Raw genomic sequence first — 25423 nt, 5'->3', positions numbered from 1 at the left:
GGTGGTTGGACCAGAAGGAAAAAACTGGATTAAGACAAAGCTCAGAAAAACTCTTTTCTTAAGTGTGTAGTGAATACATAATTAAATATCCACCATCTAGACTTTTCTATGCCTGGACTGAATGGTGGCAAGCGCATCCCTGTGAGTATCTCCGAGTCTGTCCTGAGGCTGAGGCTCTGGGGCAGGTTGTGTGATTGCCTCTGCTGCTCCCAGGGCTGAGGGTCAGCTCTGTCTTTGTAGACTGGAGACATTTGTGAGCCCTCAGAGCAACTGGGTTTCAGGCAGAGAACTTTGGATGAAGACTCATCTAGATGTGCCAGCCTGTGTTCCAGTCAGCCCACAGGGGACATAGAAGCCAGGCAAGGCTCCAGAACCTTGAATACAGGAACTAGGAGGGCATCTGAGAACTGAGATAAGGAACCTCGTCTTTCACAGCCAGTTGGTACCCGACCAGCAAGTCTCGGGGTTTCTTCTCAGGCCTCTTGGTGAAAGTGGTGGAAACAATGTCGATTTCTGGGCTTCACCCCTGGTATGCTAAATCATAATCTCTGGGGTGGGGCCCAGGCATCTCTATTTTTAAATAGCTCTGGTAGGGGATTCAAAAGCGATGCCTGCTTGGTTAAGAACTAGTCTTAATTGGCATCTCAAAAGAGGGCATGTTCTACTCTGAAAAGGAAGGAAGGGACAGCTAGTGGGTCCCTGTGCCAAGGACAGTTCTGAAGGGCTGGTTGATGCACCAGTTAGAGCAGAACTGGGTCTGTCCATCCTTGTGCTGGCTCCAGACCCCTGAGTTTTAACTGGACCATTTAGTTGCTCATCAGCCCCATGAGCTGCTCCATTTCAGCCTGGTCCTGAGTAGTTTGATTCCTGGTAGGATGAAACTGGTTTCTGAGGCTGCAAAGCTTCAGGCCCTGGCCTGTGGCGCCTTCCTGGGACTTATGAGTGACCCCATGAGACACACCCCAACAGGAGCTGCCTGGTGTACTGACACCTCTGACCTTCCAGCAGAGTCGTCATCTCAGTGTGTGTATATTAGATGCTTTACAGTTTGCCTATTGCGTATTCTAGGGTTTGTATGTTAGTGTCAGATCCCACACTCCCAGCTCATTCCTGGAATGTTGCCTTCACGTGCCCGATGAGAGGGGACGGTGGAGGTTGAAGGTGTGGAAGATAACAGCGTAGAGGCCTTGACAATGTGGCCTCCTGTGAACGGAAAGCTAAAATAATGCTGCTTGATTTCACAGCCTCCGAGCAAAATGTTGTCCAGCATCCTGGGCAAGAGCAACCTCCAGTTTGCGGGGATGAGCATCTCCCTGACCATATCCACCGCCAGCCTGAACCTGCGGACCCCAGACTCGAAACAGGTCTGTAGGTGCTCAGGCCCTGCCCTGCCCATAGCCCCCAAACCGTGGCTGTTGCACAAGGCTTCCCATTTCTAGCTTTACCGGGTCGCTGCGGAGCACATTTGTGTAAAATCTTCACCAGTCCACAAACTCTGGCCACTTCCAAAGGTCGCTGACAGAATGATAGATGGAATTGGGTCTCTTGAATTCTACTATAAATTACCTTTTTTTTGAGGATAATGCATGAACTCATCAGTTTACTTATAGTGTAAAAAGAGGTGTGTGTATGCCCAGAGGTCTCCTCTCAATGTCCTTGACCTATTTTGCTTTCTTTAATATTGTATTTTGTTGGTTCTACAGTCCACATTTTATTTTCAGATTTATCATCTTTGAGATGGTGGCATGTCATGGTTTAATTGACAGTATTTTTTTACTTCTTTGTGGGTTGTTATTTTGGAGCCTCTCTTAGTTGACAGTGTCATGGGTTGGTGCAGTATGGCGCATCTGTGGCATGTCCAGTGCGGACGGGGCCCTTACTGACTGAGGTGGGGACGACGATGCTTACTGAGGAAAACCCTGTTAAGATAGTTGGGTTTTTCTTCAGTGTCTATATCTTAAGTTTCTCTGATTGTTAGTTCCTTTAGCTGGGAAAGTGGGTGTATGAGTAGCTGTTCTGGAACCAGCAGGGGAGTTCTAAAGGCCAAAGGAGGCAAAGGAGGTGAAAATGCTCATAAACCATAAAGGTGGGAGGTGGAGCGAAGCCATCCTTCACTTGCTCTGCCCAGTCTGGGCCTCTGCTGCTGGCAGTGTGAGCTGGGATTTGGATGTGCCTACACGGAGAGGGCTGGGCAATCCACAGACCTCTGAATGACACACTTCCTGACTCTGGCAGTGTGTTACCAGGGATGCCTAGGGGTACCTTCATGTTGCTATACATATTCATATTTATTGATCCCGTATTCCCCAGGTAAGCAAGCAGCATCCCCAGCTTCATTTAGGATGAATGGGACACCACCGCACCCCTGCCCCAACCCAAGATGTTGAAATAAATTCTAGATCTAGCATAGAAATGAGAGACAACACCTGGGCTGTGTTTTGACATAGTGGATGCCACTTCTCACTCCATTCCTTTGTCCTCACTCAACTGATGGATAATCCCCTGTCTTTTCTCATTGGCCCTTCCGAGGGATGGGTAACCAGTCGTTAGGTGGCAGATTAAGAACGTGCAAGAGGCTCAGCGTTTCTCTGGAGCCGCCTCCTGCTGAGCACCGTGGTGGCTCACGGTGCGCCTTGCTCGGCGCTGCCCTCACACGCTCACTTCCATTCTTTTTGTTTTTAACTGAAGTATAGTTGATTTACAATGTTGTGTTAATTCTGCTGTACAGCCAAGTGATTCCATTATACATTTATATACATTCTTTTGAAAATCCTTTTCTGTTATGGTTTATCACAGGATATTGAATCCAGTTCCCTGTGCTATGCAGTAGGACTTCTTGTTTATCTATTCTATATATAATGGTTTGCATTTGCTAACCCCAAACTCCAGTCCTTCCCTCTGCCCCCTCTGCCTGGGCAACCACAAGTCTGTTCTCTTTCATTCTTATTCATGTGGCTTCTATACCTTTTGTTTGTAGGAATCCTCAGACCACAGTCCTCAATTCTGTGAGATCTTATCTCCTAATTCTCCCTTCTACCTCAAAAAATAAAAAAAGGGAGAGAGAGGCAGACTTTCAGAGCAGAAACGATGAGGTCACCATGGTTGGCCATCCCATCCTCCGGTTGGGGGCTGGTTGGGCGTATCTAGGTCTCATTGTCCCGCCCTTGGTTTATGTGGATGTGGGAGGGAGTGTGGGGCTGGAGGGATGCCTGGGGAATGGCAGCTCGGGTGACATGAGCACAGTCTGAGGAAGGTTTGGCAGGACCCAGAGCTCACATCCCTCTGCCTCTCCTGAGTTAAGGGCCAGGCTGTAGCAAATACAAGGAGCCCGAGTGGGCAGACCCTTCGCAAACCAGAGAGCCAGCAGAAAGGCAAAGCTAGCTCTCCTTTTCAGAGCTCTCAAGGAGAAGAAGCAAGATGAAACAGCCTCAGAGCAAAACACATCCTTTAGTTAATTAGCTCTAATTTTCTTACTCTCCTTTTCAATGTCTATCTTACCCAAAGGGACAACATACAATCACGCAGTAACGGTCACGTTGGCCAAATATGATTTCCATTTTTTTCTTAAATCTTTGTGTTCACTTTGATTTCCAAACCCCAGTTTTAGAGCTGCTTTAGAATCAAAAATTAAATAAACAAAAAATTCAATAAGCAAAAAAATGAACAACTTTAGAAGTCATAGTTTGTCACCATCTGGGGATTGCTATGTCCTCATTGCTCTCTTGGGAGCCCTCTGCCCCTGGACTAGAGGCAGAATTCAGAAAGCTGCAAAGGGCAGCTATTAGTCTGATCCAGCTGGGTTTGGGTACAGGCTACAGAGCTGGACTCGTTGTTTTTATTCATCGATATACTCAGGCTTTTCTAGATCCTGAGTAGTTTTGCAAGTGCCAACAAGTGAAGTAGGCATTTAAAAATATCTAATTTTATCTTGTAATTCAGTTATAGTTTTGCTTTGAGTTTTACTGGAGCATGGTTGGAAAAATCCCTTGGATGGTAGGATTACAGCTCTGTAAATTCTGCCTGCCTGCTGGCAAGGACCTGAGGGGGCTGTGCAGAAAGAAACCTGGTTATGCTGGGATGGGGACGAGAGTGCTGTTCCCACCCCCGGAAATTTACTTCAATGTCACTATGTTGTCTTTAAAAAGATAAAAATAGCATGGAAGACTTATGTAGCCTTTTAAATTTAGGGCAGCTCCTAATTTACTCAGTGTCTACTAAATCCCACCGTATGCTGCAGTTTATAAAGCTAATGGAAATTTCCCAATTTAAAATTAACTTGGAACATCCTCGGTGGTTTTTAAATTGATAAATTACAAGAATGCCTGAGAGGACACCAATTTTGATCTTGGATGCCGGCTTTCTAATTCATGTGCTCATGATACAAATGGGATGAAGTAGGAGACAGCCACACTTCCCTCCACTCCAGCTATGGGGTCTGTACCAAAGACCCCATGTGTCTTTGGAAACAGAAACTGCACAGTTAACATGTTTTGGTGTGTGGTTGAGACGTTTTCCTTCTCAAAGAGTCATGGTTGTTAAGATCCCCTGTGTTCGGTCACAGCTCTGCCTTTAACTAGCTGTAGAGCTTTGAGCCAGCTGATTAGCCCCTCTGGGCCTCAGGCTCTTCATCTGTAAAATGGGATTGCAATAGTTCCTACCTCATAGGGCTGCTGTGAGACTTAAATGAGATAATTCTGGCAAAGCAGCTAGATGAGCGGCTGACGTTGTGAAAGTTCATTCAGGGTTATCTATTGTTATTACTTTTACAATTGTTATTTTCATTGGGTATGAATTTTACCAATTATCAGGAATCCTTGTGGATTTGTATTTCCTGCCAACAAACAGTAAGTTTTCCAAGACATGGGAAAGGTAATAACGGCACATCTCTTTTCTTGTTTTGGACCTGGCAGATTATAGCGAATCATCACATGCAGTCCATCTCCTTTGCCTCTGGCGGAGACCCGGTAAGAGCCCTTGGAGTTGTTTCCTCTTGCTCTTGTCAGAATTGCTGCTAAGGGGCCCTGCTTCAGAAGCATGCCTCTTAGCACTCTATAAAGAAAGTTAGCTGTGATACCAACTATTTCCACTTCCCTTTCATAAGCTCTTCCTGACTCTCATTTTCTTTTTAGGGGTAACCCATGACAAGGACCTACCATTAAATTTCATTTCATTAGTAAAAAGCTGTCAAAAATCCCTGAAGCACTGGCTTTCTTAAGTTGCTGGTTTCTCAAGTTGCTGGAGTGCACTCGTGACTCTGCTAATCTTGCTTTGTTCCTGTTTTTCTACTGGCTCTCCCTTGGAGTCTTCCATTTTTGGATTTTAAGTCTATTCAAAGGCTGTGAATTTACTTAGTCTGGTTTATTCAGAAATATTTGGAATTGGTATTTTTCTCTCCAAATTTAACACTGTAGTCTTTTAATGCTTTGTTTTGCCAACAGGGAAGGAGTTTCAGAGATAGAGAGAGAAAAAGAGAGAGGATAGAGAATACGAGAATGTTCTAGTTTTCATTGCTTCTTTTATTAAGAAGGTGGAACAACAAGGGAATTTGCTCCCCACATTCGGTCAGGAATTCTACGATACAATGCCAGCATTCAGTTTCAGTGTCAGGAAAGGCAGGACTCAGAAAACCACTTCCTCCTCAGACAGGGCAGTGTTTCTGTTATCATTATTGTTGTTTGTATTATTTTGTCAAATTATCGGTAGACAATGCTCAGATTTTATGTAAGAGTTTACTGGTCCAAGATAGCCTGAGTAATTAGTGCATTATATTACTCCTTATCCCAAGGCCAGGGACCTTGTCTATTTCTAGCCCGGGAAGGGGATTTTTACCATGCCCTGTGTTTAACTCATATATCTTTCCTGCCATACTCCTACCTGTGTAACCTGATTGCAGAACTGCTGTTGGCACATTGAAACCCAAATCGAGGGAGTGATCTCCACTGCTGGCTCCAATCTCGATGTTCCCAAAGGACAGTATAATCATGACACTGAGTGTCTCAGCTACAGGAAAGCCTGTGCCTGCCCTTCCCTCTCCCACCTGCTACAGCCTCCAGGGAGGCATCACTCCTATCTCCCTAGCCTGAGCTCCTGCTGGGGAGATGCAGGCTGCAGGGAGAGGCCCCAGGGGTCTCCCTGTCTCGGACCCTTGAGCCAAGGGCACTGGCAGGAGAGGGATTTGGCCACCCTGCAGATGGTTCTTTGCCCTTAATCCTCTGCTAAAGTGTCACAGGATGACCAGAGTATTATTTAAACATCTCATTCAGTGGGTTCCACTGGCTTTGGCCCTATTTCATACTTAGGGTCTAATTTTCAGAAGTCTTCCAGGATGCTTTCCTCTTCTTTTTTCCTTCCCTTCCCTTCTTTTACTTTATTTCCAATCCTTTAATTTCTTATGATCCACTGCAAAATGAAATACCTCACTGAGATGTATGTTTAGAAAGTGGAAGTGTTCCATAATCAAGCCCATCTAAGAAGCATTTCTGAAGATTATATCTAGACATATGTATACACTCATTCTCTACCTGTACTACACATATACACATATCTATACTTATATCTGTAACCAGATCTAGTTAATTTGCAGTGGCTGTCTACTTGCTTGCCTAATGTGATGCTTAGAACCATAGATTCTTAAATTTGGAAGGTAACCCAGTTTGAAAAATAAGAGGCAGAAACATTGCACACCTGCATCAATATCTCCTTTCAAGAACTTGTCTCAAACCTCATCTTCATGTTGACATTGAGTGGAGATGCAGAGATCTAGAAAAGGAAAGCCAAATACATTGTCCTGTGTTAAAATTATTTTATTCTCCACTATGCACAAAGACCTGTGAACTATTTTCAATTTTCCCTATCACCTCCTCTTAAAAAAAGGAAACATTCAGTGACCCTTAAAGTAATTCATAACTTTTAATATTTTTTTTCTGATACAGAAAATGTCATGATTCCAGGGGACAGGAAGCCTGGTTACTTTTTATTTTAACCAATTCAAATTCACATCACATTGTGCATGAGTTCTCATTCCAAATTTATTTATAACCATTACAATTGGTATACCTTTTAAATAAAACCAACAATTCTAGGTCCTATTCCTTGTTCTGCTGCTAAGTATATATCTACTTTTTGCTTTGTGCCTCAGTTTACTGGGTGAGAAAATGGTATTTTGAAATGTTGAATAAGACAGACTGGAAAACACAGTTAATCCCTGCAATTAAAAAAGGCATACTACAGGGCTCCCCCGGTGGTGCAGTGGTTGAGAGCCCACCTGCCGATGCAGGGGACACGGGTTCGTGCCCCGGTCTGGGAAGATCCCACATGCCACGGAGAGGCTGGGCCCGTGAGCCATGGCCGCTGAGCCTGCATGTCCGGGGCCTGTGCTCCACAACGGGAGAGGCCACAACAGTGAGAGGCCCGTGTACCGCAAAAAAAAAAAAGGCATACTACAATTATAATCTACTATTATTAGCAGTTCTAAAAGATCACCAAAAGAAAGCCAGAATAATGGTCAGGCTCAGAAAAACTTGGGGAGTGAGAACAGACATGGGTAAATACAGAACAAGCACTTGGCATCCCCATCTTTGGCACTTAGAGTGCTCACTGTGTGACTGGGTGATGTCAAGAACATTGTTTTAACAGCAATACAATCCCCCACTGTGCCGGGAATGCATCACTATTGGCATCGGAAAATGCCAATGTGTCCTTGGCTTGCCCATTGATCATCTGAGTGACAGGGACACATCACATCTCTTGCCTAGTCTTCCTTCCCTAGCTTGAAGCCAGAGGAGCATTTCTCAGACTGGAGTAAGAATTTAAAAAGAAGAATTTCCTTGTATATGCTACTAATGTGGACTCAAATTAGTTTTGTTACACAAATATGTACAAAAATAAATTATGTATAGACTCCTTATGTTTATTCCTTTTATTAAACTGTAAATCCCAATCAAACTTGGAAATTAATTACAAATAAACACAGTAAAGGCAATAACATTCAAAGTAAAATTAATTTACTGTGATGAGTAAAGTTTTGTTGAAACTAAATCTCTGCTCCCAATGTGACTCTAGAACTGGCTACCATGGTGCAGAAGCCTTTGAGGTCAGCATCTCTCTACTACCACAGGCGCCAGATGACTCACTCCTTCCACTGATTTCTTCCATTCAAGTAAACACTTCAGTGGTACATCATTGTGTACAAATGTGACGTTAATTTGCTTCAGGTGGGGCAAAGCCATCTGACTCCTTTTCTCTCTGATTCTTTAAAAACCTGGCACCCGTAATGTTGGAAACCCCACTGAAAATCTTGGCACTGAAATTGTGTGCAGAGCTTGATGGCACAGGTGTCATTCAGATGACCCCGCATATTACTGTATTAACTTTTAAGATTATCATAGAAATGAAAACATAAAAAGAGATTCTGGTGACATCTCAAACACTGGAGAATATACCTGCCCAAACCTAGGGTTCCATGGATCTCAGACTGAGAAGCTAGTGCTCCCTAAGTCCACTTCTGACATTCACATCTCCTGAATCCAGGAAGAGTGTCTATGATTACAAGCTACAATCCTTATTTTTGCCAGTAACTTCAGATTCTGACCCGATCTTCCTTGATGAAATGGCAGGAAGTCAGGTCGACCGGTTTGATGGACTCCCACTCCCTTTCCCAGGTCAGTCTGTGAATACACCAAAGGACAGAGATAGAGAGAGAAAAAGAGAGAGGATAGAGCCTGAGCAGGAAGGGGAAACAGCTTAGATAGACTACATGCTGGAGAATGACCTCAGGGTAGCAGTCCAACATGTCAAGAGCTGCCGGAAGAGCTCTCTCCCTTCTTAGTCTTAGTGGGTGTTTTTGAGTTGCAGGGCAGTGATGTTTGGAAAAGTGACTTGCACCCTGCAGTGGGTGCTCAGAAGCACTGCATCCTCCTCCCCTGCCTCCACACTCACTTTCCCTCTTCCCCTCGCACATTGGAGGGTTTTCTGGAGCCCTGTGGAGAAAGAAGGGGTCGTTTCTCCTGCCCATAGAGTATCACAAAGAAGGAACTCACGACAGAGAATCTTGCAGATGCTGAAAACATTGGAAGCTAATCAATAACCTTGGAGTCCTCCAAAACCATCACATGGGAGAAATATCCACAACAACGAGGAGACCTTTACCAGTTGCCCCCCCCCGAGACTTTTTGAATGTTGAAAATGTCAATTTTGCAGGAAAGTCTTTCTTTTGCTTTCAACAATTAAGAGAATTATTGTTTCCTCTGTTTAGAAACTAAAATTCACATGGTCACCTCGGCTCACTCCTGAGGTCATCGTTTCCTCTGCATGCCAAGTAGATGAGGCAGGCAAGGGGACCTATATTTCATGTGTAAGGGTGAGACTTCTAAATAGAGCTCATGCTTTTGAAACATCTTAAAAGAATTAAAATTACTACTTATGTCATCGTATCCATATCTCATCCACCCCATCCACCATGAGGGATGTTTGCAACCAGCCTTTGAACATCACTTCTAATTTTCTCAGTGTGGCCCCCAGATCAGTGGCAGCACCTGGTTGCTTGTCAGAAATGTACATTTCGGGGCCTCACCTCAGACCTGCCGAATTGGATACCCTGGGCTGGAGCTCAGCAATCTGTGCTGTAACAAGCCCTGACGGGGATTCTGACCCCAGCTCAGATTTGAGGATCGTTGTTGGAGACAGCTGACAGCAGTGGCTCTCAGCCTTGGTTCATAATAGAATCATCTGGGGAGCTTTTAAAAATCCTTAATGCCTGGGCCTCACATCCACACCAGTTAAATCAGATTATCTGGGATTTGGGACTCAGGTATTAGTGTGTTTATAGCTCCTCAGTGATCCGACATGCTGAGAATGGATGCCCTTCACACCCTTGCTGCTCAAAGTGTGGGTGTGGCGAAGTTGCATCAGTGTCTTGTGAGAGCTGTCTGCAGATGCAGAACCTCGGGCCCAGCTCCTGGCCTGTGGAGTCAGAATCTGCATTTCACAAGATCCCCGGTGATTCCTGCCCACTGTACAGTCTGAGAAATGCTGGGCTGTCATCAGGGCTACTCTTGATTACTGATCTGCTGTATGCATGATGTGTCTGCTGTCCTGTCTTCACCTGTGATTAGTGATGTGACATCTCATTTTTCTTTCACAGGATACAACAGACTATGTTGCGTACGTAGCTAAGGACCCTGTTAATCGCAGAGGTAAGCAATGTGTGACTTTCGTCATCTCTCACTCATGAGCAGCCAGACTTAACAATGGATACCAGATGGTCCTCATGATCTCAGCCCTCTTCATCCAAACTAAGTGTCATATCGTACTGTTAGCGATAATTGAGCTTTGCAGGCAGTCAAGCGTGGCGGCACACCTGGCTGGGTTAGGAGATGCTGGATATCTGAGAGCTTTAAACACACTTGTATCCAGATGGCTAGAGCTTGGTACACCTGACCTGCGGATGCCAGCTCCCACTCATACTCTGAAGGTGCCCTCAGTTACACCTGAAGACTTTGCAAACTGCCGGCCTCCTGCCCAGCTACAGCTCCTTGTGCGTCCACTGCCAACTAAGTCACCCCGAGAAGCCTCGTGCTGCTCTGCATGGCCCTGGAAGCCATGCTGCCCACTTACACCCCACAAAGGTGCTAGGGCCTCAAACACAAGCTGGGTAGGGGATTTGAAACATCCAAGTACTTCCCATCTTCATGGAACCTTTATTCCTAGACCATCCCTACATACCCACCACCCCATTTCTTTCATCATTTACAAAACCAAAGGGTCCCCCCCTCCAATGTTAACAAGCTTGGGCAGGTGAGCTGATTAGGGGGCACGACCCTTGAATCCCAGGCAGCCACCAGGTGCTGCACAACTCCAATTTAGAACTCACTGATGGAGGTCACCTGTGGGGTTTGTAACACTACAAATGGCACTTCCCTCTATCACCCATTGCTTCCCCACCTCCTCCCACCCTCTACCCCAGGTACCCATTGTTAAGATTTCCTAGCTGGCTTTGCAGAAGTTTTATATCTGTCCATATACATATATATACTCTTATTTTTTTATTTTTATTTTTTTTGCGGTATGCAGGCCTCTCACTGCTGTGGCCTCTCCCGCTGCGGAGCACAGGCTCCGGACGCGCAGGCTCAGCGGCCATGGCTCACAGGCCCAGCCGCTCTGCAGCATGTGGGATCCTCCCAGATCAGGGCACGAACCCATGTCCCCTGTATCGGCAGGCGGACCCTCAACCACTGCGCCACTAGGGGAGCCCTACTCTTCTTTTAAAATTTCACCACAGATGAGATTTTAGCATTCTGTTTTCCCACCAACCTTGAGGGAGGGGGAGGTGGCAGGCTGCACTCATCCCAGAGTTAACACTTGTTGAAGTTCTTCCTTTATTTTTGTTTGTTCTAAGTTAACTTCAAGTAATCCTAGACTTTTTTTTTTTTACACCCTTAATGGCTCCTAGGTCAATGGTTCTGAAAATGAACTATACTTTAGAATCACCTGGGGAGCTTTAAAAAAATCTCAATGCTCAGGCCTCAGAGAGGGGTACCCAGGCAACTGTACTTTTTAAAAGCTCTCCAGATGATTCCCATGTACAGCCAGGGCTGAGAAATCAGGCTCTAGGTCCAGACCCTGAAGGAGTTTAACCCTGTGCTATTTGACTTAGGGCCATGGAAGCATACAAGCTGATAACTTGTTTCACGGCTGCAAACCAGCAGCACCTTCTGTCCACAGTACCTTTTCAAAGTCATGGAAATCAGGATCCACTCCATGTGCTTGATGGTTGCTGGACCAGCTCCCTTTGGGACCTGCATGCAGTGCTGGTGTGAAGACAGACACCAGACCTCTGTGCTGTTGCTGTTGCTATGGGGGCACCAGCAGCATAGGGGTCCTTTGAGATGCTTGATAGGAGAGGATCACTCCCTCCTTCCAGTTATCTGTTGACTGTAACAAATCTTAATGGCCTAACAGCCATCATTTTAAAATATCTTTTGATATGATGAAGTATCAAGCGTCCAGGCAGGGCTCAGTTGGCCAATTCTTCTGCTCTCTGTGGCATCAATGGGGTATTGGGTGGTCTTTGGCTGGTGGCTGGCCTGGTCGAGAGGGTCCAAGCTGACTTCACTTCCACGCCTTGGACCTTGGTAGGGAGGACAAGAAGCCAAAGCCAGAAGGGTCCTTCTCCCTCTGCAAGGAGTCTCAGGGTCCCTCCAAGTGGCCCCTGAATCAGGGCAGTAGGACTTCCCGCATAGCAACTCTGGGCTCAATGATGCCAAAGTGGATGCCAAAGACCAGGCACCACTTCATCTCTGTCATAGTTGACTAGTCAAAGCTGTCCCAGGCAGCTCAGATTCAGGGGAGGGGAACCAGACCTGCCCTCCGACAGGAATTTGCAGCCTTCCTTATCCATCACATCTCTGTTCCCGCATGTACCCAGGCAGCCCCAGCTTCCTGGGAGGCAGTGTGGGAAGGGAGGGGAGTCATAGATCTGGCCATGAACAGTATCTCAGAGCAGGCTTTGCCTCCATCCGATATGTGTCCACCCACCGTTGCCTCCTTCAGCAAGGAGCTGGGGGAGGGCTCCCCTGGCTGCTCTCTTCTCTTTCCTCCTGCCCTAGGCCAGGAAGAGAGTTTAATTGAATAAGAATGGCCTCTGCCATGCAGGAGTCAGATTAGCAAGAAATTCTGGGAGTGAATGTTCTTATTTGGACTCTTAAATATCCAACTCCCCACGCAGAGGCCCCAGTTGATGTGCTGACCCCATTGTGGTTCCCTGGCTGCAGGCATAGCTACTCAAGGCAGGCAGGCATCAAGGCACATTTGGAGTCCAGAAAGTCTTCTGTCAAAATCCTGCAGAGATGGGTCAAAGTCCCTCACTGTTATCATTTGTCCTTTCCACACTGATTCCTGCTTATACATTCTGGTGTGTGTTTTTGGATAATCTAGCAGTATTTACAGTGAGAAAAAAATTATATTTTTCTCTCTAGTATCAAGAACCCATGGCTTATATAATTAATCTGGTGGAAGGGCAAAGGATCTCTGACCCATGTCATTAAGCTCTATGGTAACCACCACCATCTTGAGAAGGTAGGGATTGAAAATGAGTGAAGTTTCATGAGGTTGGCACCTTATAGCTGAAAGGCAGGTCTGACAGGAGACCTGGAAGGTGACTACTGATATATGTAGGCTAAAAAGCCCCCAAAATCAGGCTTTGCTGGATCCTAATATACCATTTTCTTTTCACATTGGAATATGTATTACTACCCAAGGACTCCCATTCCCTGCAATCTAATGTCTATTGGTTCAGAATGGACTGTTTGGGTCACAAAAGTACATAAAAAATAATGTCCTAATTAGACATATGGCTGCCTGCAGGTGGCATGTACTTTCTATAATTTATAACCACAATAGCATCCCTGTTCAGGCGCCTTCTGAAACTCCTGAACTTGCGTGGAAAGTCATATCCTACGGTGCTGACCTGATGGTAGGGAGGCCTGAGTGTTCAGCTGTTATAGCTTCTAACACATCCTGCTGCCCTTTCCCCAGGATTTCCTGAATAAGGGGGAAACGTGGTGATTGGACTTGAGAGGGAAGCCCCCCATGGACTACTGCCTCACATGGCTGCGCTTTCTTCTCCAGGCTTCTCTACTAGCTCACGGTCATTTCAACACTGAATTTAGGGTTCCTCTGGCCTCAGACAGTTGTAGGCCGCAGGAGGTGACTTTCCGGGAGAAACTTAGCGTATGAACTCCTTAAATAATACAGAACCTTCTCTGGCTTTTCTTTCCCCTAGGAGTAAAACCTCTTCTGTATAATAGGTGAAAGCAATGATTTATTTTTTTAAGCCAGGAGGTTAAATTCCATCTCATAACACTGTGGTGGGAGGTTAATTTTCCTGTGAGTGAATGATTAGGTTGTTTCCCATATCTGGCTTTCGTCAACCATGGTTTTTTGTGTGTTTTTTTTTTTAAATAAACAAGCCAGTCCCTGAGCTCTAAATACCCTGTACCAAAGACTATGAATGTTCCTGCGTAGCCCAAGCTTCTGGCTGAAAGTCAGACTTGTGTAGTTACCAGCCTGCCGCACGTCTCTGCTCAGAAGCCTTCTAGCCCCCTCACCTTGACAAGCCACAGAGCTAAGTCTTTCCTTCCACCACAAAGTATCTGCCTGTCTCACTCATCATGATGTGAGCTCACTCCTGCTCTATCCCCTATCTCGTTTCCTGTGATCTCCCCTCACCTCCACTCCAGCTCCACTGATCTTCTGGCTCTTCCTTGAACATGGCAAGCAAGCACCTGTCTCAGGGCCTTTGCACCTGTTGAGCCCTATGCCTGCAACATTCTTAGACTAGACCTTCCCATGGCTCACCCCCTGACTTCCTTCAGGCTTCTTCTGCGATGCCACCTCCTATATGGCTTTCCCTGGTCATCCTACATGTCACCCTACAACATCATCCTCATCACCCCTTTATTTCACATTATTATCTTTATGGTTTTATTAGTTTCCTGTGACTGCTGTAACAAATTACTGCAAACTTTGTGCCTCAAGACAACAAAAGTTTGCTCTCTCACAATTCTGGAGGCTAAGGGTCTGAAATCAAGGTGTCAGCAGCCATGCTCCCTCCAAACGTTCCAGGGGGGAAGGCTTCCTGCTTCTTCCAGCGTCTGGTGGCTCCAGGAGTCCTTGGCTTATGGCTGCATCACTCTAGTCTTGGCCTCCATCTTCACATCACCTCCTCTGTGTCTGTGTCACCTCCTCTTCTGACCCTTATAAGACACTTGTCATTGGATTTAGGGCCCACCCTAATCCAGAATGATCTCATTTTGAGTCCTTAATTACATCTGCAAAGACTCTTTTTCACAGGTTCAGGGGGTCAGGATGTAGACAGGGCTTTGGCTGCTGGGGGGCACCATTCAACCCGTTCTAATGGTATATTTTTTCTTCTTTATTTTCAGTGTCCACCTTCTAGACTGTAAGGTTGGTGAGAGCAGGACTCTGTTTTGTTACTTGCTATATCTGGAGATCCTGGGGCAGAGCCTGGTACAGAGTTGGTGCTCAATAAGTGTCTATTGAGTGAAGTCTGCAGTAAATATTTTGTACATTTGCCTTGTGCTCATTTGCAAGAATTTTCTTAGGGTTTATACCTCTGGGACAAATCACTGTGTTCTGGAACATCTTCAGTTTTTAAAAAATGGTTATTTCACTTTATAATTCCACAAGTGGCACAGGAGGGCTCCTTGGCTTCAGCTCTTGTTCAACACTTGGAATTTTCAGACTTTTAAATCCCTGCCAGTCTGATAGGTGCAAAATTATCTCCTCATAAAGTTTTAGCTTTCTACTCTGGGGCTAGAACAGATATTAAACAACTCTTAATTAAGAGCATGGCAGCTGAATCTTGGAGTTCTTACCTGTCTCAGATCAAAAAAGTCTGGAACAATGAGGAACATGTGGATATATGAAGTGAACAGACTAGGGTTGGCTGAAAACTATGCTTGAGTTTGGAGTCTCCATTTCTCTGGTAAGAATTCACTGGTGTTCAGTGTTCCTTTTAAGGGGTGAGAGTTATCAGCCCACTAAGAGGAAGAGACAGCAGTCATTGTTTGGTAGGATTTTTTTCTGATTAGGTAATGACTCCAGGTATCTCCGAGGTTCCCTATGTCAGTCACCAGTTGGTAGAGAACTTGGCTATGAATTTGAACTCTTGGAGAGTCCGTGAGTCTAGATAAGAGGACAGTGGGACAGTCTGAGATGGGACCCCTTCAAGGGCTGGGCTGCCTTGTGGAGGCCAGATGGCTGTGAAGTGTGAGTTGGGTTGGTGTGGGCGTGGGTGGGAGGGGTCATGACTTCTTAAAAGAGCAGCACAGATCCTGAGAGGTTTTCTGCTCATACTTGCAGAGTCGCCCCATGAAAACAATGCCCACTGAGGTGGGGTGGCCCATCCCACAGGGTGTGGAAGCAGCCACTGTGGTGGGAAACACATGCTGGAGCCTCTGTCTATAGTCACTGATCTGAGATAGAGCGGGTATTACCCCATAGTCATATGTAAAGGGTGCAGTGAGCCAGTGACACCCTTTCTGTATGTCAGCTGCTCCTGACCACAGAAGGGGTGGGAAAGTGGGGTCTTACTTTTACAAAGCAAAAAAACCCAAAAAACAAAAAAACCCCACCCCAACAATAATCTAATCAGCTAAGATAAGGAATCAACCCCTCCAGACTCAAAATGATTAAGAAAAATATTTCAAAGATGGAAGGATGAATTTCTATCCATCATCATTAGTGATGAACCTCACCCAAAATATTTATCTTGCTTTGAGATAATAAATGACAGTGTGATGCTTTCAGGGCCAACAAGACATCTTGAACTTTATTTTATCTTTATTGTATCATTTTTAACATCTTTTGAAAGATATTTTTATAATATACATACTATTATATTAACACAGGAATATATGTTCATAATTTATAAATAAGTAGATACATATTTGGGACACATGCTCAGTATAGTAAAGAGTTCTTCACTGGTAAGCATGAGAAAATCTTGACAATTTCTTATTTACAGAAGTAAAGCCTTTTTGGGTTTTTGGTTCATGTGATAGGCATTGCTAGTACTCACTGATGTCCTGACCTCACTCCTTCCAAGCTCGCAGGAGACTGTACTACCAGCCTCTCCTGGGTGGAGGAGGAGCCAGGCGACAGTTCTGTGTGGGAGCAGAATGGATGAGGCAGTTAGTGCTGGTGCAAGGCCCTGCTGTCTCTTTCTTCCCTGGCTTGGGAGGAGGCCTTGTGTTGAAATTCAGGATTGAAAGATCAAAGCAGCTTGGTTCATGGGGTCACCACCTGGAGAGTTGCCCAGAAATGAACAAGTGAGAATGGGATTGTTTTCAGCCACTAAGATGCTGGGGCTGTTTGTTGTTGTGGCGTCACTTGCCTGTGCTGACTAACGGAGCAGCCATCCCAGGCAGGGCTCAGAGAGCTAGCTCAGATGAATGGCAGCCCCCGTTGGCCTGCAGTCCATTTATCAGTCAGATGGCCAGGGCAGTCTTGAACACCGATGAACAGGTGCAGCCACTGGCCTCTGGACTTATTTGGAGCCATTGGGAAACTTGCGGAGGGACTTCTGATCTGCCAGTGTCTACTGTGCAGGGAAGATGTGTGGTTAACCCATTAGGAGGCTGCTGTGTGAGGAAAGACGCTGTGCCCCAGTTCTATCTGGCATGGTTACAAGGGCCGCAGCACATCCTGCTCTCAAGTGGCTCATCCCAGGTGAGGAGTGGCCTTTGTGGTGAGGCCTGATGAAGTCCGCTCACTAGTGTCAGGGCTGAGCTGGCTGCTGTGGGGTCTGAGCTGGCTTTCCTGGAAAGCGACATCAGCCTTGCTTATTGGTCAGAGAGAGAGACCAGCATGGGCAGACAAGCACCCCCACCCCCACCCCGGAGACCCCCCCCCCCAGCAACTACTGCACCGCTGCCAAAGAGCCCGTCCCCTTCAGAAGGGATAGAATGAGGAATGACCCCATTTTGCTGCTCCTATGTTTGTTTGGGGCCATGTTTTATGTTTTACAACATCATTCTGAGTCTTGATTCTGGGCCCCACCACTCTGTACCTGCCTCTCATCCAGTTCTCCTTCTTGCTCATGAATGACGCCTCCATCCATCCTTTCCTCATGGGATGTAAAACAGGCAGCCCCGATGGTTACCTGTGGCGAGAACCTCATCATTCCTAACACACACTGAGTCACACAGGTGAGGTTAGAAGACAGTGGCTTTTAGCGAAACACTGTTGCAACAGTCAGAGAAAATACAGATCCAGAGAGACTGTCAGCCCAGGGTTAGATCTGGATTTGGAGTGGGTTTCTGGAACACAGAGAGGCCATTCTACAGAAGGATCCTCAGACCTAGCCAACAGATGACGTTTTCACGGTCCACCGAGGAATGAGCCAGGCCCCAGAGCCTGGAGTCGTGATTTAATTCTGCATCTGCAGTTCCTGTCACCCTCTGGTATCTAGACCAGATACTAGGGCTCCACCCTCACCAAGTGAGGGTGCTTCCACCCAGAGCCCTGCATCTTCCCCATGTCCCAGGAACTGATTTAAAGAAGTCTCATTTCCAACCTCGTGCTCTCTAGTGTGTAGAAGATGAGGGGGCCGTGTGGATTGATCATATGGCCCCCTCTGCAGAAACCTTGCTCTTTATTCACTAAGGCTAGGGCACTGCTTTTCTCCTTAAAAGAAAAATAAGCTTCACTTTCTTCCGTCCCCAGTTGTTATTCTGTTTCTCTAAAGTACTGGCCAGCAAGTTCTCTTGGCTGGTGCTGATGCTGCGTGGAGGGGGCAGGTGTGGCTGGAAACACAGGGCAGGTGGGGGAGCCAGGTGTCTTTCTCTCACTCTGTCTTAGACTCCTACTTCCTTATTGGCTGGAAAGACACCTCCACTGCTATCCGTTAACGAACAACCCCGTGACTCCAACAGCTGCTTAATATGGCCTTGCTTTGTGCCTAACCGGGTTGATAATAAATACTAATATCAATAATAACATAAAACAATATCAATACTCAATAATAAAATACAGCCGGGACACCTGTCTCCTTGGACAAATCCCTTGGCCATATCTGAGATAGGCTAATATATCCAAGGGATTGCATTGCAGTCTGAAGCAGCAATCCGGTTACACTTACTCTTCCCAGGAAATGCTTGTCCCTGTGTCCTCAGGAGCATGCTCCCTCCTCGAGCCTGGGGAGAGAAGAAGCCTGAGGCCCCCCACCCTAGCAGCTGCCATCAGGGTGAGCTCTGTGGTGCCTGGCTGTCTTTGTGCGTGTAGAAGGCGGCATCGTGATGGAAGAGTGGCCAAACTGTGGAGGTGGTGATGTCTCTGTTCCTTCCCTCGCAGTTCCCACCTTAATGAGCCCTCTTTCTGTGCTCGCTTCTCCTGCAGCAGAGGGATGCTTCTGCATCTCCCTAATCACTGCTGGGGAATGGCTACCCCTGTAGCAATGCCTCTTCTCACTGCTGGGCACCCACTGTGCTCCTGGAGGAACCTCCTTGAAACACAATTGTATCCTAACTGGTGGCAAGAGAAAGATGGAGTGTGACACATGCATCTGTCATTTTCTCCAGGGAGATGCCTTTATCCCATTAGTAACAGAGCATGTCATGCTGGTCACGGGACAACGTGAAGGGTCTGGGACTCTTCTGTGGGATGCCATGGACGCGTGTCTGGGGAGAAGACATTCTACTTTCTTGTAGAGCAGAGATGGGACCTTCTTCGGTGCCTCCCCCCACTCAACCCTCTTTTCTCCAAAGGTTCCACATGGATTATACCACAGCCTGGCCACCATGACAGCGGGCACCCCAAAGGGGTTAAAGGTTGCTCCACGTCTCTGAGGGGCCCTCGTCTGGCTGCCAACACCCCTTTTCTGAGAACTGGCATGAATATCCAGTCTCGTCCAGTGTAGATGCAGGTGGCATGTGGTGGGATGGTCATAGTGGTTAATTAATATCCCTTTAAACTCATCTTACAAGGTTGTTGATCTTACTGCTTTGAGTTGCCACGTCTGGTGGTGACACTTTACTCCCACTAGGAAGTAAGCAAACAGCTTGCTCTAAGTCCATCGGATACCTCAGGACTCATTCAATAAGAGCCAGTTTAAGTCCATTTGTTAAGCCTCACGGGGTCTTAAAGGGGTTCATTTCTTGTTACTATCAGGTACTTTGTCTTGTTAAGGTTTCCTTCCAAACCCTGTTTCCCTACTAAGTTCTGAGTTGATATTTTATAGACTCTAAAGCAATAGAAGAGCAATCAAGTTGAACTTTAAAATGTTAAAACGTACTTACAAATAGAACCTTTACTTTTGGAGAGAATAAGCTATTAAGAAATGGATCTCTGCAGTGAAACGGTACCTCTGGGGGCTCTCAGGGATTAAGCTGCACGCAGAGCTGACAGGACATGTCATGAAAGGCACCTCCTTGTCCCTCTCTTCCCTCGGCTGCGGGCTTTCACCCTCAGGAAGGAGGAGCCTGGGTAGCTCCAGTGTCTGTCTCTAATGAGCCTGTGTCCCTTGCTCCTACAGCTTGTCACATTCTGGAATGCTGTGACGGGCTGGCCCAGGAGGTCATTGGCTCCATCGGACAAGCCTTTGAGCTCCGGTTTAAGCAATATTTGCAGTGTCCTTCCAAGATCCCTGCTCTCCACGACCGGTGAGTAGCGCTGTGACACCGTTTGCAGTGGCCTCTCTGCATTTTCTGACCTTTCCTCTTAAAAACACTGAAAAGGAGGAAACCACAAAGCCACCTCCCCGAGGAGTGCTCTGCACAGACACAGTTAATCCCAGGGCTTCCTGGGCCCGGAGACACCTGACTGGTGCTGGGCCATGGCTCAGGAAACTGACAGATGGAAGCCGACATATGGGCGATGCTCCCAATGTTTAGAAAAACATTTTCTTGAAACTATAGTGACAGTAGCCAAGGTTACAAAAAAAAAAACATTGTAATATGTTTTTGTTCTGTTTCTCCTGCAAGCACGTGATGTTTCCACATGTTGCCTCCTTGGGTCGGTGTCACCATAGGTTCTACCTGTCCCATTGTCCTTGTCCTCAGGGTTAGCCAAAGTCCCGATTCAGAGGCTCCCTTCGTGAGGCACTCCGCTTGGAATGACGAGCATTGATTCTGCTTTATTGGCTTTCGTAACTTTCAGACTTGATGGCCTGTGTGGTCCTGGGCAAGTTCTTTAACCAGTCTGGGTCTCAGCAGTTTTCTCTGTAAAATAGGAATAATAGTGGCTTGGCAGTATTTTAATTGTTAACTGAAATAGTAAATGTAAATAGGAATTGTGAGATGTTTAGTTTATTATAAAAAATGTTCAGCGTCTACCCTTGAGATTCCTTAGGACATAAGAATATTCCATGCAGCATTAAAAAAAAATAATATGGGGCATGTTGGTTATTCAGTCACCTGTCTTATTGAAAGCCTATTACAATGGTGTGTTCACTGTCAATAAAACTTTATTTCACCTGAATTTACTTTTTATGTTTTCTCCAACTTCTGCAGCCACATTCCAGGACTTAGTTGTGAAGGCAGTTCCTCCTCTACCTTCATTATTATGAAGTCTCCTTTCATCTCTCTGAAGTCTTCACCTTTCTTGAAAGAGAATTTTAATTTTTTTTTCCTTCATCCACTGGAAAATTTCTGTTAAGACATTCATTCTGGAGGTGCCTGTGAAGGCCCCATTTTTTTCCTGGTTGATAAAGAAAAGGATATGAACCATCTATGGAAATTTTAAAAACACATAAAAAATTGTATATATAGTTTATGGATAAGTGCATGTGTATAAAGAGTATAAAAACATGCAAGAATATTACATACCAACTCTAGGACATCTGAGGATGACAGGGACACGGGTGGGCTTTAACTGATTTTGTTAAGTGTATTTCCTCCCTAACATTTTATAACAACAGTGTTCCAATATACAAAAAGAATTTGCGGGGAACACCTGTATACCTACCGTCTAGATTCTACCATTAGCATTTTACAGTTAATATCACGTATTTTTTCATCCAAAGCAAGTTTGACAAGTTTTATTTCTTTAAAAGAAAGGGATCAAATATAGCAAAATGTTCACACTTGTTTAATCTCAGTGGTGAATGTGTAGGTGGCTTTTATATTAATTTAGGCTTTTCTGTACTTTTGAAATGTTGCAAAGAAGTCAAATAAATCCTATTAAAATAATATGTCAAAAATGAGTGGGGGGAGTTAATTGAACTACCATGCTTCTCCAGAAATATACTTAAGGTATGAAGTCCTGTATATGTTTCTATATAATAAAGTTTGAAGAAGTTTTGGGGAAAGAGAATGAAGTAGAGAGATCTTATCTACTGAGAAAACTTTCAACCCAATATGCAAGTAATGGTATAACATTTCTAAAGCACAGCAGGAACAAGGGGACCTGTGTTCCCTGATATCAGTCTCTTCTTGTCTGACAAGCTGCTTGTTGTGTCCACTGAGCAGGTCTGAGATCCAGGGAGCAGGTGGGAATGCACCACCTTCTGTCCCAGCTGGGGACATTCTGGGCTGTGAGAGAATGCACTTTGCTTCCAGGTGCCATGTCCCTCTTCCCCTCCCTGCTCTGTTATGGGGACCCTGGACTGTGGAGGGCACTGGCCCATTTTCCTTCTAGATTTCCCAGGGGCCATCAAAACAGGAGGTTCTATTTGTGAGCAGTTCTCCTTGGGTTTTCTGCTCACTTGCTCAGGCCATTTCTCTTCAAATTGGGCATGAGCTGGAGGTATGAGAATTGGCACAGTCAGCTTCTTTGTCCACATTCCTTGGAGTAGAGCTGGGGACAGGTGAGCATAGAGTGAGTGGGGCAGCATTAGGTCCCAGCAAGCTGCCCCAGCATCTCAAAGTTTCATGTTGGTGGCACATGACTTCCTCTTTCCTTCTTCTCTTGCTGCTAGTGAGTGGATGGCTTTACTTATTTGTGTATTATTTTTTGTTCATTGTATTAATTATTGGGGGAGAGACTCTGTGATCTGGATTCATCATCCATCTCCAACTGGAAATAAAAAATAATACTTTTAAATGAATGGGGTTTTTGGTATGGTATGATTTTCCTTAGAAGATTTTTTCCTCTGATTTTTCTTGCAGAACTCCAAGGTTATTTTCAACACAAAACCAGAGAAGACAATGAAAGAGAATTCATATGTAGCCAAAGCTCCATTTATTATTTTTTAAAAAATTGATATATAGTTTATTTATGATAAAATTACCCTTTAAAAATATACAGTTCTGTGGTATTTAGTATTGTCAAAGATAGCACAAGTACAATCATCACCACTATCTAATTCCAGAACATTTTTCATCATCCCAGAAAGAAACCCCATACTCATTAGCAGTTACTCCCCATTTTCCAACCCCCTTTCCCCAGACAACCACTACTCTACTTTCTGTCTTTATTAATTTGCCAATTCTGGACATTTTATATAAATGTTATCATACAATATGTGCCTGACTTCTTTCACTTACTGGAATGTTTTCAAGGTTAATCCATATAGTAGCATGTATCAGTATGGCATATTTTTTAGGGCTGAATAATATTCCTTTGTATGCATACGTTACCTTTTGTTTATTCATTCATCAGTTTATGGACATTGGGTTATTTTCACCTTTTAGTTCTTATGAATAACGCTGCTATGAAGATGTGTACAAGTTCCTGTGTGGACAGATGTTTCAATTCAAGTAGGAGCTGAATTGCTCAGTCATATGGGAACTCTATGCTAAAATTTTGAGAAACTACCAAACTGTTTTCCAAAGCAGCTGTACCATTTTATATTTTCACCAGCAACGTATGAAAGTTCCAATTTCACTGACATTTGTTATTGTCCATCATTTTGATTTTAGCTATCCTAGTGAGTACAAAGTGGTCTCTGATTGTGGTTTTGATTTGCATTTTCTTGTTGACTAATGATGTCAAGCATCTTTTCATGTGCTTATTGGCTATTTGTATATCTTCTTTGGAGAAAGGTCTGCTCAAATCCTTAGCTCATTTTTAAGATTGAGTTATTTGTCTTTTTATTGTTGACTTGTATAGAAGTTCTTTATATATTGTAGATATAAGTCTCTTTTCAGATATATGATTAGCAAATATTTTCTCCTATTTTTTGTGTTGTCTTCACATTTTTTTGATAATGTCCTTTGAAGCACAATCGTTTTTAATTTTGATGAAGTCCAATTAATGTACTTATTTTTTCTTTGGTTGCTTCTGTTTTGGTGTCATATGTAAGAAACATTGCCTAATCCAAGGTCATGAAGGTTTACGTCTATGTTTTTTCCTAAGTTTTAGCTCTTATTTTCAGGTCTTTAATCCATTTGACTTAATTTTTGTATATGGTGTGAGGAAAGGGTCCAACTTCATTCTTTCCCAAATGGCTATGCAGTTGTCACAGCACCATTTGCTGAAAAGACTATTTCACACATTGAATTGTCTGGGCATCCATGTTGAATTCAATTGACCATAAATGTATGGGTTTATTTATGGACTCTTAATTCTATTCCATTGATTTGTATGTCTGTCCTTATGCCAGTACCACATAGCCTTGAATAGTATAGCTTTATAGTTAGTTTGAAATCAGGAAGTATAAATCTTCCAACTACATTCTTCTTTGTCAAGATTGTTTTCACTATTCTGGGCCCCTTGCAATTTCAAATAAATTTTAGCATAGCTTGTCTACTTTTACAAAAAAGGCACTTGGGATGTTTATAGATATTGTCTTGAATCCATAGACCAATTTGAGGAGTACTTCCATCTTAACAGTATTTAATCTTCCAATCCCTGAACACAGGATGTCTTTCCATTTATTTAGAGTTTCTTTAATTTCTTTCAACAGCGTTTTGTAATTTTCATTGTACAAGCCTTGCACTTGCTTTGATAATTTTGACTACCAAAAGAATAAATCTTTTATTCTTTTTGATACTATAATAAAAGGAATTGCTTGTTAATTTTATTTTTTCATTGTTAATGTATAAAAATACAATTGATTTTTGCATATTCATTATGTATCCTGCAAACTTACAGAATTCATTTATTAGCTCTAATCATTGTGTGTGTGTGTGTGTGTGTGTGTGTGTGTGTGTGTATTCCTTAGTATTTTTTATGTATAAGATCATGTCCTGTGCAAATAAATATAGTTTTATTACTTCTTACTTCCTAATCTGAATTATTTTATTTCTTTTTATAATCTAATTGTCCTGGCTAGAATCTCTAGTACAATGAATAGAGGTGGAAAGACAGGACAACCTTGTCAAGTTCCTAATTTTAGGAGGTAAGCATTCAGACTTTCACCATTAATTGTGTTCTTAGCTGTAGGCTTTTCACAGATGCTTTTTCAGGTTGAGAAAATGCCCTTCTATTCCAAGTTTTTTGAGGGTTTTTATCATGCAAAAGTGTTGGATTTTGTCAAATGATTTTTCTGTGTCTACTGAGATGAGTATCTGGTATTTGTTTTTATTCTACTGGTATGACATATTACATTAGTTGATTTTTGAACGTTGAACCAATCTTACATTGCTGGAAGAAATCCCACTCAGTCATGGTGTATGACTCTTTTTGTATGTTGCTGGACTTGGTTTGCTAATATTTTGTTTTCAATCCATATTCATAAGAGATATTGGTCTGCAGTTTGTTTTGTTTTTCTTGTGGTGTCTTTGTCTGGTTTTCATATCAGGGTAATACTGGCATCATAGACTGAGTTTGGAAACTTCTGTCCTCTTCTATTTTTTTGGAAGAGTTATGAAGAATTGCTGTTAATTCTCCTTTAGATGTTAGATAGAAACCACCAAGAAGCCAGCCATATGATTCTGGGCTTTTCTTGGGATGCAAGATTTTGATTACTAATTTAATCTCTTTATCTGTTACAGTTCTGTTTAGATTTTCTATTTCTTCCAAT

General features: G+C 44.2%; 1 protein-coding gene across 1 annotated transcript in view; it reads left to right on the top strand.

The window, feature by feature from the left end:
- SHC3 (SHC adaptor protein 3) overlaps window positions 1–25423 on the top strand; it is a gene marked incomplete at both ends in the record, with an annotated part of 148895 nt that overhangs the window by 80155 nt on the left and 43317 nt on the right. Inside the window, 4 exons of the mRNA XM_082841960.1 lie at window positions 1245–1364; window positions 4911–4964; window positions 10142–10193; window positions 20054–20180. Of these exons, the coding sequence (XP_082698086.1) occupies window positions 1245–1364; window positions 4911–4964; window positions 10142–10193; window positions 20054–20180 (353 nt within the window). The remainder of the gene's footprint in view (window positions 1–1244; window positions 1365–4910; window positions 4965–10141; window positions 10194–20053; window positions 20181–25423) is intronic.

This window comes from Leucopleurus acutus (genome assembly GCF_964270905.1).
Source record: "Leucopleurus acutus genome assembly, chromosome: 7".
Classification (NCBI taxonomy): domain Eukaryota; kingdom Metazoa; phylum Chordata; class Mammalia; order Artiodactyla; family Delphinidae; genus Leucopleurus; species Leucopleurus acutus.
This window is presented reverse-complemented; position numbering and strand designations above follow the sequence as displayed.